Source organism: Juglans regia, chromosome 15, assembly GCF_001411555.2.
Source record: "Juglans regia cultivar Chandler chromosome 15, Walnut 2.0, whole genome shotgun sequence".
NCBI lineage: Eukaryota > Viridiplantae > Streptophyta > Magnoliopsida > Fagales > Juglandaceae > Juglans > Juglans regia.
Window position 1 is genome coordinate 3,568,451 of NC_049915.1, and position 18,407 is coordinate 3,586,857.

Here is an 18,407-nt window from a genome sequence, read left to right on the forward strand (position 1 = left end):
TTAACCCGGCAATGGACAGGCACCACACTCGGACTTTACATAGTAATAATATGTCTCAATACATTTCAAAATGTACCAAAAAGTCTAGAAAGGTAAGCCACTCATGGCTCGTACATTCTCAAACGATAATATTGCTTGCTGTATATTAGAGTCAAACCGAGCAAGCCAAAATGCTCAAAGATTTCCAATAATACTACCTAATTATGCAAAAGAACATTGAAAGACAGAAAAAGGAGGAAGAACAGAAATGGGAAAGAATAATTTACTTCTGGAAACCACCACCATATTGGTGTTGTTGGCCACCAAAGTCAGAGAAGAATTCGTTCCCACCCATAGCCGGTGAAGATGAGAAACCGGATCTGCCAAGACCAGACCCGGCACCCATTGCTCTTCCCGTGTAATATGAAGTCAGGGGTCCTTTCTCTCTTTCACCTAATCCATCACTCAATCCACCCACGACGCCAACATCTGCCAGGGATACCTTCTTGGCTGCAAGTAAATTCAAATGAGAAGGCAATTATTATGAGAGGCAACCCATTTGATTATTAAAGGTATAGAGTTGTGTACAACTCCATCACAACCATTGAGTGTGATTATCTAGTTTTATGACAATACAGTGCAGGAGTTAGAGGAAACCAAAACGTGCAAAATACTATGTTAAACATCAAATCATGCAAACAAAATATGCTGTGGGAAAGGTTATTTAGGAATTGAGATATTATACTTACAAGCAGATATATTAAGGTCAATCAATCCACGGCTCAGTGAATCTGCCCAAATTCCTGACTTCACCTGGAAAGCATCCTTCTTTGGTGGAGTGCTCGAGTCTTCTGAAGATTTTCCACCCAAATTATTATGATTTCCAACATTGATACCATTATGTGAGGTTTCTGAAGATGCTGAATCAGAATGAGTGAATGCGCCAAAGAAATCAGGTCCATTGAAATTGTCAAGTGGAACAGCAGCAAAGGGATCAACAATGTTAGCATCTTCCGGTGCGGAGTTTGGAGCTTTAATTTCTGGATGCATGACGGGATTCGGGATTGCAAAAGGATCAACTATTGAAGAAGCTGAAGCAGATATGGCAGATTGGGAAGCAAATAGATCAACCTCAGTCTGCACAAATGGTACTAACAGTTAGTGCAGGAGAATAGGGTCAATAGAACCTAAAGGAGAAAAAATACACCCTTTATCCTTCCTGGGATAATTAATGGATTCATAAATGAAAATTAAAAAATATTTTATCTACATACTTGCACCAACATTCTTTTAATTTATAATAAATTACATGTAATCTCCCTAAAAATAATCTATAAAGTATCATAAGATATTTTAGTAACATTTCCACAATCACGGTCCTTATGTTATAGAAGGCCATTTTTATGCTTCTACTAATTAATGGAAGATATACACGTTTACCAAGCATTAGTTGATAGAGATAGGCACAGAAGCCACATGGGACCTTCTCCGGCTACTTTTTCTAACTACAGGTCAGGGCAGGAGGTTATATCCCCACTCTTTTGAAACATGAGAATAGAGCCTTTGATGGGGAAGAATTCAAGGGTGAAGTAAAATCAGAACCAACCTCTCACGAGTAAAGAAAAATTATACTTTGTGTTATTTAACTTGTGAAGCTCCAAGAAATATTGTCCAAGAAACATGGAATCCAAAAACCCAATCCCAGTCAACTTGTTCTAGATAAATCTATTAGCAAAAGAACACCTTTACTTTGCTTTCAAATCTGCAACTCACCAACTACTCGATATTTACACTGTCATGGAAGGTAAATAATCCTCTTATTTTCATGCTTTTCCCAGTTGGGATAGCTCAGCTGGTGGAGCAGAGGACTGAAAATCCTCGTGCAGTATTAAGATTATCCCACATAATTCATCTCATGAAAGTAGTACAACAAAAGTACTAAACTCTAAATTAAAGATATAAACAGAGATGAAAGCATATCTGACCTGGATTTGAGAACCCAGTCCCTTATCTACATGTGGAGATGCTGATACAAAAGTTGCATCTGCAAACAGATCAAAATCTGATGAACTACTGTTCATGACAGGCTTGTCTGCAGGAACAGGCGTTGGAGCATCCAAGAGGTCACCAACCAAACTTTGCCCAAAGAGATCCACCTGGTTAGAGCTTCCAGCAGCAGCCTCTGTTAAAAGCATAAATTGCATAATCCACAACAAAACTATAAAATACATCCTATAAAATAGATTGTTAACATATGAAGGGAACTGGTTCAATGAAATTAGAGCATCCTGTTGAAATAGTAATCTAATGCAACAGTTGAAATCCATGTAGAATGCATGAGATGGAACTACTTATCAAAAAAAAAAAAAAGAATGCATGAGATGGAACTCATGACACAATAATTATCAAACTCAAATTACTAGGGGTTGTCTCAAGTGGTAAGGACCTTGGTCTTGGGGTTATACTTCTCCAAGGTCTAAGGTTCAAATCCTTGAGTGCAAACAATTTCTATGGGTCAATGTCCCATTGGTGAAAAAGCCGATGATTTGCTTGATCGGGACTTAAGTATTTAAAGACATTGCGTCCCGTGTACTTGGCTTCACCTGTTTTGAATAAAATTCTTATTTAGTGATTAAAAAAAATAGTATTAAAAGATACTGCATTTGCATGGTCTACCTGGGCCCCTCATCACAAAAATAAAAAATCTAAAATTCAAACATTGATGATGTGCTACACTAATAAGGCAAGAGGCACCACACTGGTTTTCAATGGGCACACGCAAGATTTTGACACACAGAAATGCTTGGTCTACAAAGAGTTCTTACAAAAGAAAATTTACAAACTGACATGGTTTGATGTGATTTATTATATTGTAAAACTCTTTATTGTAAAGTAAATCTGATGTATCACAAAAAGTCATGTCAGTTTGTAAACTTCCTTTTGTAAGATCTCTTTGTAGACCTAGCGCTTTTTTATTATAAGAACCTTCAAATATCTACTTAACATGAGTATTAAACCATCAGCTGACTCTATGGAATTTTATTTCCACGACAAATATATTCTTTCTTTTTTTTTTATGATCAATCATAAAGTACCATCTCAAATAGGCCTCAAAAGCAATCCTTTTTGTTTGGTATTTCAGTTGAGATCTCATCAGAAAAGGCTCTTAGTCAGTGAGTGTGGGGAAATAGAAGGCCTGCATTTGACATGAGTAATCAAACATTCAATGTGAAAAGACGCTCGCTGATTGCAGGCTCTAGCACCAAATAACACTAGCAAACATGTGAAACTCGTGAATTCTTTATTATTTATGTAAAATTAACAGTTCTACCACAGTAAACATCATTTCAGAGCACTTACTAGCAGTTCCACGGGGATCAAAATCATCGAACTCATCCTCATAATTATTTGAAGGGACACTTGAACTTTGAGAACGAATTGAACCGTACTTATCCGAGCCATATAAGTTAGTTGATGCATTGGATGACTTATTATCATCCTTACTGCAAGATATACAATCTAAAATCAGCATATAGTAAAAGATTTAACAATAAATATTTATGATAAATTCTAGTAACAATCAAGAAAGGAAGTTACCTAAAAAAAGGATCAAGATAGGAAGTAAACGATAAAAAAATGATCAAATAGACCAAGTTACAGAAAGAGAAGAGAACAAGATATTCCTGGAATCTGCTTTATGAATCTGCCCAAGTTGTGCTCCTCAATGTCAGAAGGCATGAGTGGGTATCAGAAGGTTGGTTACATTCAATGAAGCTCTTTTGGAGAAGGCTCTATGCTAACAAGAGAAACATTCTTTGGAGAGCGATGGTAGATATGAAGCATGACAGTGAATGGAGTGGGTGTAATTCAAATGAGGTGAATAAGAGCGCCATGTGGTTGGGTTATGGAAGCACATTTGAAGTGTCTGGAGGGAATTTTCTTGACACATCTGATATAAGGTGGGGTAGAGCCAAGACAAAATTATGGTATGATGAATGGTGCAACAATTGACCTCTTAAAAGGACCTTCCCGGATTTGTTCAACATTGCTCGGGCAAAGGATATATCAATGGCAGACAACTTACAGCTCAAGATTTTTTTAGAAGCACAAGATTGGGAGGTGGACCTCTCTTCCTCTTTCTACGATCAATTGTTTTATTTTAGAACGAGACATTGCAGTGAAGACAAGATGTGCTGGAGTTTATCCAAGACAGTACGAGGTTAAGTCATTATATAATGTATTCCTGCCCCACAACAACACTATCTTTCCATCAAAACCCATTTGGATGAACATAGGGATCATGCGGCACATATGGAAGAAAAGAATGACTAAAGTTTTGGAAACAATACAAGGACCATTTAGGATCTTACGAATTCCTTTCCAAATTCATTGTAGCATGGTTTGACAGCAAAACATGCAAATGAATCACAGAGAGAGAGAGAGAGATGTAGTGGTAGCTATCTATTGGCAATTAAAACCATCTTCTATACAAAGAATTTTGAGTCTTGAAAACTATCAGGTCAAATTTTGTTGGATGGCTAATCGTTTAAGTGTGGTGATGGAGCAAATCATTTCAAAGTCTCAAAATGCCTTTGTGCGGGGGAGGCAGATACTTGATTCAGTTCTTATTGCTAATGAGTGTCTAGATCAGAGGTTAAAGGAAGGTAAATCAGGTATACTTTGTAAGCTTGATATGGAAAAAGCCTATGATCATGTAAATTGGGATTTCCTCCTTTACCTACTTGGGAGATGTGGTTTCGGTAACAAGTGGATCTCATGGATTTGATATTGCATAACTACTGTGCGTTTCTCAGTGCTTGTTAATGGTAATCCGGTGGGTTTCTTTTGTAGTTCACGCGGTCTGAGGCAAGGGGATCCGTTGTCTCCATTTCTTTTCGTTATTGTTATGGAGGCACTAGGCCAGATGGTGAAGGTAGCTGTTGAAGGAGGCTATATAGCGGGTTTTGTGGCAGGCAATGGTACTTTTGGTTCTGTCATGATCTCATATCTTTTATTTGCAGATGATACACTTCTCTTGTGTGAAGCGGAGGTGGGTCAAATACAAGCCATAAGGGCACTCTTGTTGTGCTTCGAGGCGGTGACGGGTCTCAAGGTTAACTTGGGCAAATCCGAGATGGTGGTGGTGGGAGTGGTGTCTCATATCAGTACACTAGCAGAAACGTTGGGGTGCGTAGTGGGTTCTTTGCCAATGAAATATTTGGGCCTTCCTTTGGGTGCCACTTTCAAAGCCAGAGGTATATGGGAAGGGGTTATTGAGAGAGTAGAGAAACGATTGGCGGGGTGGAAACGGTTGTATTTATCGAAGGGAGGGCGACTCACTTTGATCAATAGCACTTTATCCAATCTACCAACTTATTTCTTATCCCTATTCCCGTTGCCGGTAAGGGTGGCGCATCGTATCGAGAAATTATTCTGGGAGTTCTTGTAGGGTGGTTTGGGGGAAGAAACTAAATTCCATCTTACTAGTTGGAACAAAGTTTGCTCTCCAGTTTCGAGTGGTGGTTTAGGTGTGCGCAATTTGAGGACTTTCAATAAAGCGCTTTTGGGAAAATGGTTATGGAGGTATCAAGAAGGAGAGTCATTGTGGAAGAAAGTAGTAGACTTGAGACATGTAGGTGCTTGGGGGGGATGGTGCACTAATGAAGTAAGGGGGGGTATGGTGTGGGTCTGTGGAGATATATAAGGGGGGGATGGCAGTGCTTTGAAAATAATGTTAGATTTGTAGTCGGTCAGGGCACTCGCATCAAGTTTTGGCAGAATGTTTGGTGTGGAGAGCGTTCTTTGGAGAGAGCCTTTCCAGCTCTATATAATATTGCGGCTAATAGGGAGGCTTCTATAGTGGATCTATGCGTGATTGCTCAAGACTCTTATCAGTGGAACATTTTATTCACTCGGGCTAATCATGATTGGGAGTTGTCAATTGTTTCAGAATTTTTTAGCGTGATATACTCCTCAGAAAGATTAACGGCACAGGATGATAGGTTACAATGGAGGGGCAAGGACAGCAAGAAGTTCTCAGTCAAGACATACTATAAAATTCTGGTATCACAAGGTAATGAACATTTTCCGTGGAAAAGTATTTGGAAGTCACGCGTACCTTCCAAAGTGGCTTTTTTTGTGTGGACTGCAGCACTTGGAAAAATTCTAACCACGGATAATTTAAGAAAGAGGGGACTCATAGTGATGGACTGGTGTTATTTGTGCAAAAAACATGGAGAATCAGTGGACCATCTACTATTGCATTGTGAGGTGACGAGAGAGTTGTGGAATGGAATATTTAGTAGGATGGATGTCGCATGGGTTATGCCGGCAAAGGTTGTGGACTTGCTTGCTTGTTGGAAGGGTCTACAAGGTTGTTCACAAGTAGCAGCAGCTTGAAGATGATCCCGCTGTGCATTATGTGGTGTATTTGGATGGAAAGGAATGCACGCTGCTTTGAAGATAGGGAGCGATCAATGGAGGAGCTTCAGAATTTTTTTCTACACACTTTACTATTATGGTTCTCAGCCATTGTTCTTAATGGAAACAGTGTACATGAGTTCCTAGCTCTAATTTAGTTTTTTAAGAATGTATTTAGGTGTTTTCTATTGTATACTCCCTGTGTACATAGGCCTTGCCTATTTTCATTCATATTGATGAAAATTACTTTTTACTGATAAAAAAAAAAAAAAAAAAATCTTGTTGGAAACATCGAAGTCCTCAAGCATGTTGAATTTGACATATACACTGGTAGACTCTGAAAAACCAAGACCTAATTATAATGGACGCATATTAATATACAAGATGATCTAATAGGTCCTCCCAAAACTTCCTCTGTAAGGATAATATCCACAAGAAAAAATGCAGCAACCCAGTTCTTTAGTAACCATAATACTAGAATACAGAAAATGGTATGTGGTGACAAGAATTGCTTTCTAGTAACATGAAACCCATAGAAGGATACAACAGAAGCTGACAAAAAATTGATAGCTCACGAACAAATCTCCTTAAAATGCTTATTCAACTTTATGATAGCAATTTGGAATATACATGCAAAATATATATAAAAATGGCAATAAATCAGGAAAATGCAGATTTTCTACCTGCCATTGTGCGCAGAATCCTTCTTCAAAGAATTCCCCTGATTCTCGCTTGTAACCCCAAAACGTGACTTTCCAGAACTAGCCTTCTCATATTTCTCTTCTTTATATCGATCCCTGTCTCTATAACCATCACTGAACCTATCACCATCTCTTGCACCACTTCCATACCCATCACTACTCTGGTAGCCACTACTACTATATGAGGCAGAACCTGATTTGTAGGTTATTCCAGTAGAAGAAAGTCCAATATACCTAAAAGTAGTGATATTCACACAGTTCATTCACTGGGAAAAAAATATTTGAAGAATAAAGAAGAATTCCTTGAAGACCAGGACTGTATAATTTCAGTTCTTGAAGCACTTCTTACTTATCATGGTTTGCAGCAGCTTTATTTCTCACTTCTTGTATTTTATCCTTATTATTCAAAAGGGCCACAATGTTTTCCACCTTCTTCCTCACATTTATTCCCATATCCTTCCCGCTTGGCTCGACATATTCAAAACTTGAGAGTGACTTCACCAGAACAAAACCAAAGAGGATATGAGAGAACATTCACTCATACTAAACTGTAGAGAATGGCAGGGCCTACGCAGAGTCTAGTCCTTACTGAAATTTGGAAAGTATGCTCTATAATCTCATCAACCGCGCGTTCAGATCCATGTGCCACCAAATACTCTATCACAGCCAATGCCTGATATATGATCAATTTCAAGAGTTGAAGGCATGAAAGAATCCCATGAGCCACCAAGGTTTAGGGAATGGATAATCCTACTTGCCTTGTAGAATTTCCTTGAATCGAAAAGAAAATAATAAAGGAATTTTTACCTTATAGACATGTCGCCAGTCCTTGCCAGTCTCAGTCAATCTTGTCCACAGAACATCCATAACCATCTGGCATTCAGCACTGACACATAAAAAGTTGTAATGTAAGCTTTAGAGTGGAGAGACACCTTTATTTCATAAATCAGTTGCTTTCTAAAGATTTAAAAGAGATACGAAAATTTTAAAATTATTAGTGTACTTTTTTACTTATCAAAAAGAAAAAAAGAAAAAAAAAAGAGATACGAAAGTTTTAAATTACAATTTTTTTGTGGCCTGTGCTATCTCCGCTAATGCAGTGCCATGAGGACCCCAAGGTTCATTATCAGTCGCATCCAGTACCTGAATTAATAAAGGTAGAATCTCAAATTTAAAACCAACAAAAAAATCAGAATTCCAATCACTTGAAAAGAGGTCTAATAAGCCCAAAATTAATCTCAAATTTATTCACTTGCCACCAAATATTTAAACAGCATTAATGATTCTTGTGTACTTGGGCTATGCCTATTCTTGGAAAACAATGTTTACTTATATAAAAAAAAAATAAACAGCATTGAACAAAACATGAAAAAAATGGAGTGTAGAGTCCTCTGTAAATTGCACAACATAGAATTTTTGTATAAACCACAAAATGTACAACTAGATTCGGTAAAAGTTCAATATTCTGGAACCTAAAGAAAATATCTACAACAATGCATAGCAGCACTGGCAGCAAACGTAATAGATCAAAAAGTCAATAGTACACAAGGAATCAGAATATCGAATCAGCTTCCTCACTTGTGTTCATTTAACTCGCGTCCGGTCCCTTGAAATTGTGCCGAATATTACACATCGCAGTCGCATCGTATATTTCATCAAGAAGAAAGAGAAGATTACAGAATGGGAAATGTTATAAAAATCACCAAGACAAATAAGAAAATTCCAAATGCAAGCAAAAATGATTGTGTTAAAATAAAACAAGAAGAATTTTTTTTTTTTTTTTTTTTTTGAGTTACAAAAAAACAGACGATTGATTCGTAACAAACGCAGACAATCGAGATTCTTCGCTGAAAAAAAAAAGGATTAGTGTTCTTACCTTCTGTTCAATCTCCGGAACCATCAGGACCTTCAAATTCACCTCCCTCTTTCTGCGCCAAAAGAGAAAGGAAACAACGAAGGAAGTAAATGAAAATACGATTTCGAAAAGCTTAATAGTAATGAAAACGTATCGAATCGAGAAAAGCTCACATTTCTCGAACTGTTTGATCGAAGACCTTCATGAAATCCATGGCTGAGGGATCTGCAGAACTCCGGGAATCAAAAGAGAGAATGCGAAAATGTGTATCAGAAGGAATGGACGACAAGGTGAGCGTGGAAGTACATCCCGGCGGAGGGAATTAAGTATTAACAAAAAACTAATTGGAAAAAAAAATAAAAAAAAAAAGGAAAACTTGACTAAATATAAATTCAAATTTTAGCTAATATTATATAAGTTTGTATTTGTCTATTCTATTTAAATTTAATTTTCATATTAATTATCAATTTATTCTCAATATAATAATAAAATATTATCAATTTAATAATTTATTTATTTAATTTACTTTTATCTATCAATTAAATTAAATGTTAATTATAATTATATTTTAATTAAATTAAATTAATATTTATTACATTTATTAAATATTAAATAAATATTAGTATTAATAATAATTATATTCTTTTTAAAGTAATAATTAATATTCTAATTAGTATTAAGTAGTTAATTTATATTTATCACATTTTATATTTAATAATAACAAATCAAACCAAATTTTTTAATTACAAAAAAAACACCTATATATTTGATGAGATGAGTGAGAAATAAATATTATAATATTTGGCTAAGTTGTTGTTCACTCACAAATTTCGTGAGTTACTGTAGCTAAAGTTAAGGATGCTACCCGCTAGGGGTCTTCCATGAGGGAGCGGGGCAGATGGGGGGGGCAGGGTAGTGGGGCCCCCGCTAACCCCTAGCTAAATTCTAAATTTATATAGACATATTTAATTCAATGTATTATGTGTGGTGTTTTAAGTGTCGTGTTAGTTAAATTTGAAAAATGCGATAATGGCTTTATAGTTTGAAAATATTCTATTTACATGAAAATTATCAAAATAAATAAATAATTTTTTACAAATCAAATATTATTATTGAAATAATATAAATTGTGTATTCTACCCACCAACTTGAAAATAAAATAAAACATGTAACAAAGATAGAGTTAAATAAAAATAAGAAAAATTATACTCATCATAGTTACAACACACACCTACTTTGATTTTTTATTTTTTTTCTTAACAAATATGTAAAGTAGGGATGATGAGTGGAATAACTCAATTAGATTAATAAGAATAAATTTTTTTAAAAAAATTAAAACATGCGTGGTATGTAATGTAGAAAAGCCCTAAAAATAAACCGGTAATGGATCTAATTGAATCTTGTGTTATTGTTCCAAGCCATTATCCAAAGATTGGACTGCCTAAATAACATTTTTATAATCAAATTGGTGGGTTTGTCACATAGTGTTATAATTGGTATATGAAAAAGAGATTATGCAATCATCTATAGATAACGATAGGCTTATTACCTCCTATCACATATTTACTGCTTCTTTTATTTTTTTTTTATTATTTTTTTACTAAATGGTTAAAGAAGTGATTATTTGTGAAATTGTATATTTTTTTAGTTTTTTCTTATTGATTAAGGATGTTAAAAAAATACTGAAAGAATAATAAAAAAACCAAAGTTTCAAGTACACTATATAATAGTAAATGAGTGATAAAAAGTAGTAAATCTATTATTATCCATCATCTATCTCGAAGCTATTGAATATCTCAATGTTGTTTTCTCCTAAATGAGTCAAGGTAAGCTAAAAAATAACTGGATATCTACAAACGAACTGCCCAAACCAATAGCAACTCACCGGAGTAACGCATGGCGATTCTAATATTTTTATTTTAAAAAAATAAAATAAAATATCTTATTTAAATTATTTTATTATTATTTACAGATTATTTTATAATTATTGAAACATGAAGAAATATTAGAAAGGGCTGTTCAATCTTGCTATTCATTTGCATATAATAAGAAGATCCGTCTAATGATTTTTTTGGGTCAAACTCAATTTGTCAATCCGTCCATTTCGAAATGGTTCCAATAATATATATTTATATATATATATATAAACAAATTCAATTCATTTATTAATCCGGTTGGATGGATTCTATTTTTCTTTTAAAGAACCAATATCCATGAATCACTCGTCCATTTTCAATTTAAATATTTAACACAAATGATTTAATTGAAAATAGACTAATCATTTAAACAAAAACTAACACATTTGCCTTTAATAAATCTAGGATAGTCCGCATCAATTTCTTTTATTATTATTATTATTATTATTATTTTAACTTTTTCTAAATTGGAAAGATATATTCAATCCCCATCTCAACAGTCACACCACAAACCACAAATACATTAAAAAAATGTTATTTTTACTTATAATTTTTACTTCCATAACAATACGAGCTGACATATCAGATATCAACAGAAGATTATAAGATCTGAAATTTAAAATTTAAATTTAAAAAGAAAACTGATAAAAATAGATATTGTATGCAATACATGTAGAACTACTACTTATCCAAAAAAAACATGTACCACTGCTAAAAAACAAATGCTTTCAGATAGCATGCATTAGGTTCAAAATCTAAACTGCAAACGGCTAGAAGCTAATGTTTTGCTAACTTGTGCTATTTCATTGGAACTGCATTAACTGACTAAAATCTGAGTAGTTAGAAGCAATCCTTCTTGTTGTTATCACATGTGTAACACACCATTCACCACTTACAGTGTGTCGAGCACATCTAGTATGCTGCTTACATGACATAATTTAATTTGAAAGATAAATTTTAAAATTTAAATCTTACAAATCAAATATTATCATTTAAGTGATATGGGTTGTGTGCTCTACGTACCGGCTTGAGAATAAAATAACTCATGAAGTATGCAAGTTTTTTGTGCAGACCCTCAGAGAAAAAGTGTATCCACATTGAAAATTCATGTGAATTCTCCCTTCTTTCAAAAGGTCTGTGAAGAGATTACACACCCTAAATCTACCTTCCCATAAAACGACGCAGAAAGGACAGACTCACTCTTATGTAAAATAAGTTTGAAATAGCTAGTGAGTTAGATAGCAAGCATCAGGAGGCTCCCCAGATGGAGAATTGCGTTCAAGATTAGCAACTCACAGTGCTTCCCATGAACAAATGCGCATTGCTTTGTAAGGACAGATTTGCGCTTTCTTTTCAAGCTTATTTAGCAACAAATACATTAGACCAATAATTCAAAAGCTTAAAATTACTGTAGTGATGACAACGCCCGTGCAACATTCCGAGAAATCCGATCATGAATTGGCTCCTGCAACCAAAAACAAAGTTATGTTTACTATCTACTTCATATGGAAATAAAAATATGAGGTTGATTTACCTCCATCCTCGGCATCTCAAACTTCGAATTTGTTATCTTCTCATACAAAAATATGTATCTGTCATTACAAGAAAATTTTCGTTAATTATACCAAAAACTAAATATATAGGAAAATGTTAGTTATCTCAACATTTTTTTTTTTTTTATTGGCACCGGGTATCCGAGAACACAGTCCCAACTAATCCTGGGAGTGCACAGGCCCTCAGTTAGAAGTTTCCCACAAGTGTACCTTGGGTAATTTAAGGAGAAGTTCCTCTAAGTCCAATGGCCCCTAGAAATTGTTTGCACTCAAGAGAATTCGAACCTTAGACGTGAAGGAGCATACTACCAAGACGAAGACATTTACAACTCGAGCAAACCCCTAGGGGTTTTAAAATATATGAATGAGAGGCAAACCATCTAAATATAAAAATTTTGATACTTGGTGCATACCCAAGAGAGTGAATCTACATAAGCATTATTGGACGTAAGACTCGACCATGATGATCAACTCTATCAAGATGATATTGAGAGCCTTTTTGACAGAGTCACAGGTTCACCACCAATGGAAGACCAGGCCCTGCACACATGGCTGCCCTAGATAGCTTCCAGGTGAAACGTAAACAAGTAGGAAAATGATAAACTTACAATTATTTTACAACTTTATTATAAATGGAAGATAGTTATTAAAATTGAAATTATTTTCAATGAATGGCAAAATTACATTGGCTGGTCATAGAATAAGTTGTAAAGTAGTTGTAGGTATATCATTACTCTTGCAAGTAAACTTGTGATTTACTCCTTTGTGTTTACTCAGAATCTCTTTGACTTTAAATGCCTTCTTATTCTCACAGGCCTACCATTCCCTTCACAGACAGCTAGCAACCAGGGCATCAGTTGCTTGTAGTAAAGGGGGAAGTTTATATGAAATGAAATGCTAACAGTTTAAAGCTCTCAAGAACCAAAACAATTAACACAAATACGCTTAAACCAAGGAAAAGTATTAGTTACTCCCTAGAGTATTTCTTACCTAAGCTCTAATGTTAACGATGTGGCATCCTGGGATAGGGTGAGAAAATCACAGGATGAGAAAATCACGCATCTATACTCTGGAACTAGCTAATAATTATTATAAAACCAAAGGGAGACAATATGCAGTAGATGTGGCTCATAGAGACAATTGGCTGTTTCCAAACATTTTCTCCAAAATTTAACCCCAAGATGTCAGAGTATAAACACTGAAGACCGACTCTAGAAGAGCTGTGATAATGGCCACGATGGTTTCAGACCTACAGACATAACTTTTTTTTTTACATATATAAGTAGACCTACAGACATAACCATACATTCTCTGTTCATTTTATCCTTATAAGAAAGAAGTCTACAACCTGACACCTGATTAAATAACATAAAAGACATACCGCCAAGCTAGTTCACAAACAAGATCTTCTGGAGCATCAGGGAGGACCTGGACATTGTATTACCAATGTGAGATAGATGCGTATGGATATGGACCAACTCTAGAAGGAAATTGGCATCGGTCAATAATATGAATTACCTCATCTTCATATGGATTGCAGTGATCTTTGAACCACAACCTCAAGAACTCCTATAGAGAAAAGGTTGAATCAGCTTTAGTAGTTTCTAAAACATATCGAACACGGTAGATATATCGTAACTAAATCATCAATTTTATGAGTTCTATAGAGATATTGAAGTAAGATAGCTATTAAAGAATGACTTTGGCTTATGAGGACATCGATATATCATTTTAGCTCGGTGGAAACAAAAAGCTTTTCCTAAAGATTATTTGAAATCGACATAGAGAACATAAGTAACTAGAACAACAAACATCCATGATCTATAAACCTTATCGGCTTTTTCAGGTCCATCTACACATCCATGCTACAGAGGTAACTAGCAAACGTTGCAGCACAAATAACACACCTTATCAACATTTTCAGGTTCAAGAGAACTATGAAAGCGTTCCTCATAAGAATGGGCAATCCAATATCTGCTTGAATCAGGAGTATGCACCTAGAATTCCAAAACAAGATATGTACTCCAATCACAATAGCAAAACTTTTTGTAAATTGGGTGAATAAAAGGGAATTCAGAGACAGAGAGATATGAATGCTTCAAAGAAGATCATAAACCTCATCAATTAAAAGAACTGAACCGTCATCTGCCTTTCCAAATTCATATTTAGTGTCCACCAATATCAGGCCATGTTCCAGAGCAACAGACTGCAATATTTACCAAACGTAAGCTAGTCAAATTCAACAGTGTAAGGATTATCATATAGCAATCACATTGTAGGACAGGATACAGAAAATTGAGATTTAAAAGTAGCTACTGCTTGAAGAAGTGACGTCATGTTATATCAATACGAGAGCAACAGAGTTAAATAAAAGGTTCATATAACACAATTTTCAGCAGCGAAAGTATCTGTTAACTACCTTCAGAAACTCATGCATTATCACTTATTCCTATTTGATTTATGGTCTATATCAACGCTTATGACAAGGAAAACATAACTCTATTTTCTGTGCACTATCAGTCAGTAGCTCTTAGTTGTTTTCAGGCAAAAAAAGAGTTCAAGCTTCATGGAAGACTAGAGCTACAACACAAATTACCACCAGATGATATGCCCAACTGTTCACATCTTTCAAGCAAATTCCTAATGAAACCAATTGGAAAATGTTGGTGAAGGGCATCACCAAGAATGCAAAGTTATAAGCAGAAGCAAAAACATCAATTTGGATGCCAAATAATCTATTCCTAATAACACATCTTGTGTACTTGGGCTGCCTGTTTGTAGCAGAAATAACAGAGCTAATTACATTATGTTACACATGATGATGCTTCTACGCACACATGCACACAAGCCCAACCATTCCATCTCAATGAGATCTGAACATGAGATCTTAGCAATAAAAGCAAACCAACAAAAGCTAATTTACCTGTCCATATTCAAATAAGCTTAATGCTTTCCTACTTGCTTCATCATAATCAGCTTGAGTCATCAGTCCACGTTGAACTATCTGTGCGGCACATGCATCATATAAGTCAAATAACTCGAAATAACAGTACCTTACAAATCATTGGCAAATTGCTTGTTGGTTATACACACACATAAAATAAGGGACAGATCTGTGGTGGTTTATTGAGATCATTAAACATCTGATCTAATGTATTTTTTGGCACTGAGGTCTGTAAAACAAATCTATCTTCAGCAGTTATTTTCTGAACTTTTGAATGACATTAAGAGAACCAATAATAAAGAGATCCTCTTCTTCATTGGTGGAAAATAAAATTGACTATAAACTACTAGAATGCACCTAAAAGAAGTATTTTTAAAAAAGTAGTGAAGGTTTCTAATGACATCAGAAAACAGTTCACTGTTAACTTTTGGTGCAAGTCTCAATCTTTTGATATATGACTTTCACACATTAATTAATTTATTAGCCTAAAAGTGAGAAGCTCTTTTATTTTTTTATTTATTTCTCTCTTTCTTTCATGAATTATGTCACTCACTCAGTTTTCTTCTTCCCTTTCCCTCCAAAAGAAGGGTAGATTGTAAATAAAAATCTAGTCATAACAACAGCAAGAGATCAAACCTCATCCGGAGTTACTGGGACATCATGATCTGCTGCCTTAGTTGTTGGTGTGAGTATGTTTGCAGGAAGCTTTTGGTTTTTAACCAAACCTTATTACATATTAAGAGACAATCAAGTAAGGGGAAAATTCGATTAAAATGAAAGCAATACCAAAGATTGAAATCACACCATCCGGAAGGACATTGCCACAATACTTTCGAACACCTTTGTTGTAGACTGTCCATAATGATGTGTCGGTACTTCCAGTCACATAACTCCTAACTACAAATTAGCAACATATTTGGTGTCAAGTGAAGGGTTGATGGTCTAACAAACAAATGGGAAAAAGATTGCTACAGAACCCTCATCTTCAAAAGTATGAAATTAACATTATGTTGCAATCAAAATAAAAAGAAGGCCATGATATTTAAGGATTTCAAAAACAAAATCCTTCCCATGCACCCAAGGTTAGGAAAATAAACTTGGAATAAAAAAGATGACAAAGAGCCAACCAACTAGCTAGAAGATTGATTGCAAAGGACAGATTTATTGAGTTAGACCATTTGACAGTAGATTGACCTTTAGAAGCTCATTATGACTGTTTGAAGTGACTATTTAACGCTGTCTAGTAGATTCATAGGGACATCAATACATGATATGGAATACAATTCATTTGTCTCTCTCACACCCTAAAGGCCTAAACCACACACTTCATGGGTTTTGAAATTCTAATATAAGTAATAGAAAACATATATATGGCTTAACCAAATCATGCTACAACTGCTTTCACTCAGGTTTTATCCAAATATAAAAGTTATAAAAGTCACTGATAGGCCGTACTGCACAGTTCCCACATAAGAAAAAAAAAAAACTCCAGATGAACTATTATAGGGGATTTATCGAAACCATTAAATTTGGTATATGGTAAAGAAGATTCTGGTAGGGAGAACTATCCTTTCCTGAATAGAAGAAAAGAAGATCTGGGAATGTATTATGAGAAATATTTAAGAAGTAAAATGAAATACCCTTGTATGGTTTGCCCTCAATAAACCGTTCATTTTGCATCATGATATCATCGTTTCTATATCCCCTTTATTATATATACATGACTTCTTTTTCTATCAATACAAGTTATATAAAACATTTTTTTATCGGTATAAGTTATGAAAAACATTATAATTCGAAAAACATTATAATTCCAACACAAACAAGAAAAAGTACAAAAGATTTGCCACCATGTCTATAAGGATAGCTTTAAGATACCAACTACACGATAGTTTTCTCTTGATAGGTGACTACAGGATAGTTTTCAATCATTGATCATTGAAAAAACCCATTATTCGTCATATCTTGAACTCATATAATTTAGATAGCCAGGATGAAACATCCAGAATCCTTCTCATTACCCTTAACTAAAATTTTCATCTGCCTCTACACAAACAACATTCCACAAGATTACTCGGGAAAGGTTGTGAGTTGTTGAGTGCAAAAATAATTAGCCAAAGGAAACTCGAACTCTGAATGCCTACAATAACTCACCGACAAATTCGACGGGAAAAACCGAACATTTCTTCGCAATTGTAACATTTTTATCCGGGGATGAGATGATCGCATTTGAAGTTATGTGTCGGGTTTTTTCAAACCACCACAAACTTGTCTCATTAAGAACCTGAAAATCGAAAAATAAGAATGGACTAGTAATACGTTTTGCAACCACAATTATCTTTTCCCAGAACTAATCCAACTAAATCCAGAAAAATAAAAGATCTTTTGGGTAAGAAGAAGCAGATTGAGAGAAGTAGACCTGGCCCTTGAAGGGAATGGAAGCAAGAATTCTGTCAAAAGCACTTTGTCGGTCAGTAGTGACGAGAACAAGATAATCCCCACTTTCGTAAATATCTCTAACCTGTGAGAAACAAAGCAAAAACAAAAACAAAGAAAAGGTGAGAAACAGAGCAGTAAGTCAATTCCTCATCCAAGACCAATGAAGTTTTGATCTTTTGCCTTGCTTAGGATTTACCTTTCCCCTGGTTTTGGATTTGAGGCCAGGGACGGTGAGGTGGAGGTTCGTTTCGGAGAGACAGTGGGGCAAGGAGCTTCTGATAGAGCCAAAAAGTTCGTCTTTGCGACTGCTATTACCGATCAGAGAGTCCAAAGACAGTCGTTGCTGGTCCTGGCTCTGGCTCTGGCTCTGGCTCGAACTCACCGACGCAGAGATTGATGCGAACTTCTTGGATTTTGATTTCGTTTTGAAGGAATAGATTGAAGGGAGAGTGTGGTTTGTGAATGGAATTCTGGGGTTGAATGTTTTGGTAGGGTTTAAGCGTATACTCTCCGCCATTCTTACGCTCTATCAATGTCTACTTGTGGCCGGCCGGTCGGCTCATTGGGTTGTGGGGGTTTAGGAAGTGTATCAAAGGACGT

General features: G+C 35.3%; 2 protein-coding genes across 5 annotated transcripts; both read right to left on the bottom strand.

Annotated features, from left to right (window-relative positions):
- On the bottom strand, positions 1 to 9,267 carry LOC109008847 (clathrin interactor EPSIN 1-like). Of its 3 annotated transcripts, XM_018989083.2 has the most exons (12): positions 9,129 to 9,247; positions 8,977 to 9,028; positions 8,679 to 8,706; positions 8,164 to 8,243; positions 7,908 to 7,986; positions 7,690 to 7,773; positions 7,450 to 7,595; positions 7,083 to 7,334; positions 3,340 to 3,482; positions 1,965 to 2,161; positions 729 to 1,116; positions 1 to 489 (listed from the first exon to the last, which is right to left on the bottom strand). In XM_018989083.2, exons 5-12 carry the CDS (start codon positions 7,971 to 7,973, stop codon positions 263 to 265), a joined length of 1,503 nt encoding a protein of 500 aa, XP_018844628.1. In that variant the 5' UTR covers positions 7,974 to 7,986; positions 8,164 to 8,243; positions 8,679 to 8,706; positions 8,977 to 9,028; positions 9,129 to 9,247; the 3' UTR covers positions 1 to 262. The 3 variants fall into 3 exon arrangements, with proteins under 3 accessions (XP_018844628.1, XP_018844626.1, XP_018844627.1); XM_018989081.2 differs by lacking the exon at positions 8,679 to 8,706 and having other exon boundaries at positions 9,129 to 9,267; XM_018989082.2 differs by lacking the exons at positions 8,977 to 9,028; positions 9,129 to 9,247 and having other exon boundaries at positions 8,679 to 8,795.
- Positions 9,268 to 11,946: 2,679 nt separating this feature from the next.
- LOC109008845 (phosphoribosylaminoimidazole-succinocarboxamide synthase, chloroplastic) lies at positions 11,947 to 18,407 on the bottom strand. 2 transcript variants are annotated; one of them, XM_018989078.2, is made up of 12 exons: positions 18,004 to 18,407; positions 17,788 to 17,889; positions 17,523 to 17,652; positions 16,173 to 16,265; positions 16,005 to 16,093; positions 15,348 to 15,428; positions 14,541 to 14,630; positions 14,332 to 14,421; positions 13,943 to 13,993; positions 13,806 to 13,852; positions 12,406 to 12,463; positions 11,947 to 12,336 (listed from the first exon to the last, which is right to left on the bottom strand). In XM_018989078.2, the coding sequence occupies exons 1-12, from the start codon at positions 18,322 to 18,324 to the stop codon at positions 12,277 to 12,279; spliced, it is 1,212 nt and encodes a 403-aa protein (XP_018844623.1). In that variant the 5' UTR covers positions 18,325 to 18,407; the 3' UTR covers positions 11,947 to 12,276. The 2 variants fall into 2 exon arrangements, with proteins under 2 accessions (XP_018844623.1, XP_018844624.1); XM_018989079.2 differs by having other exon boundaries at positions 16,209 to 16,265; positions 18,004 to 18,392.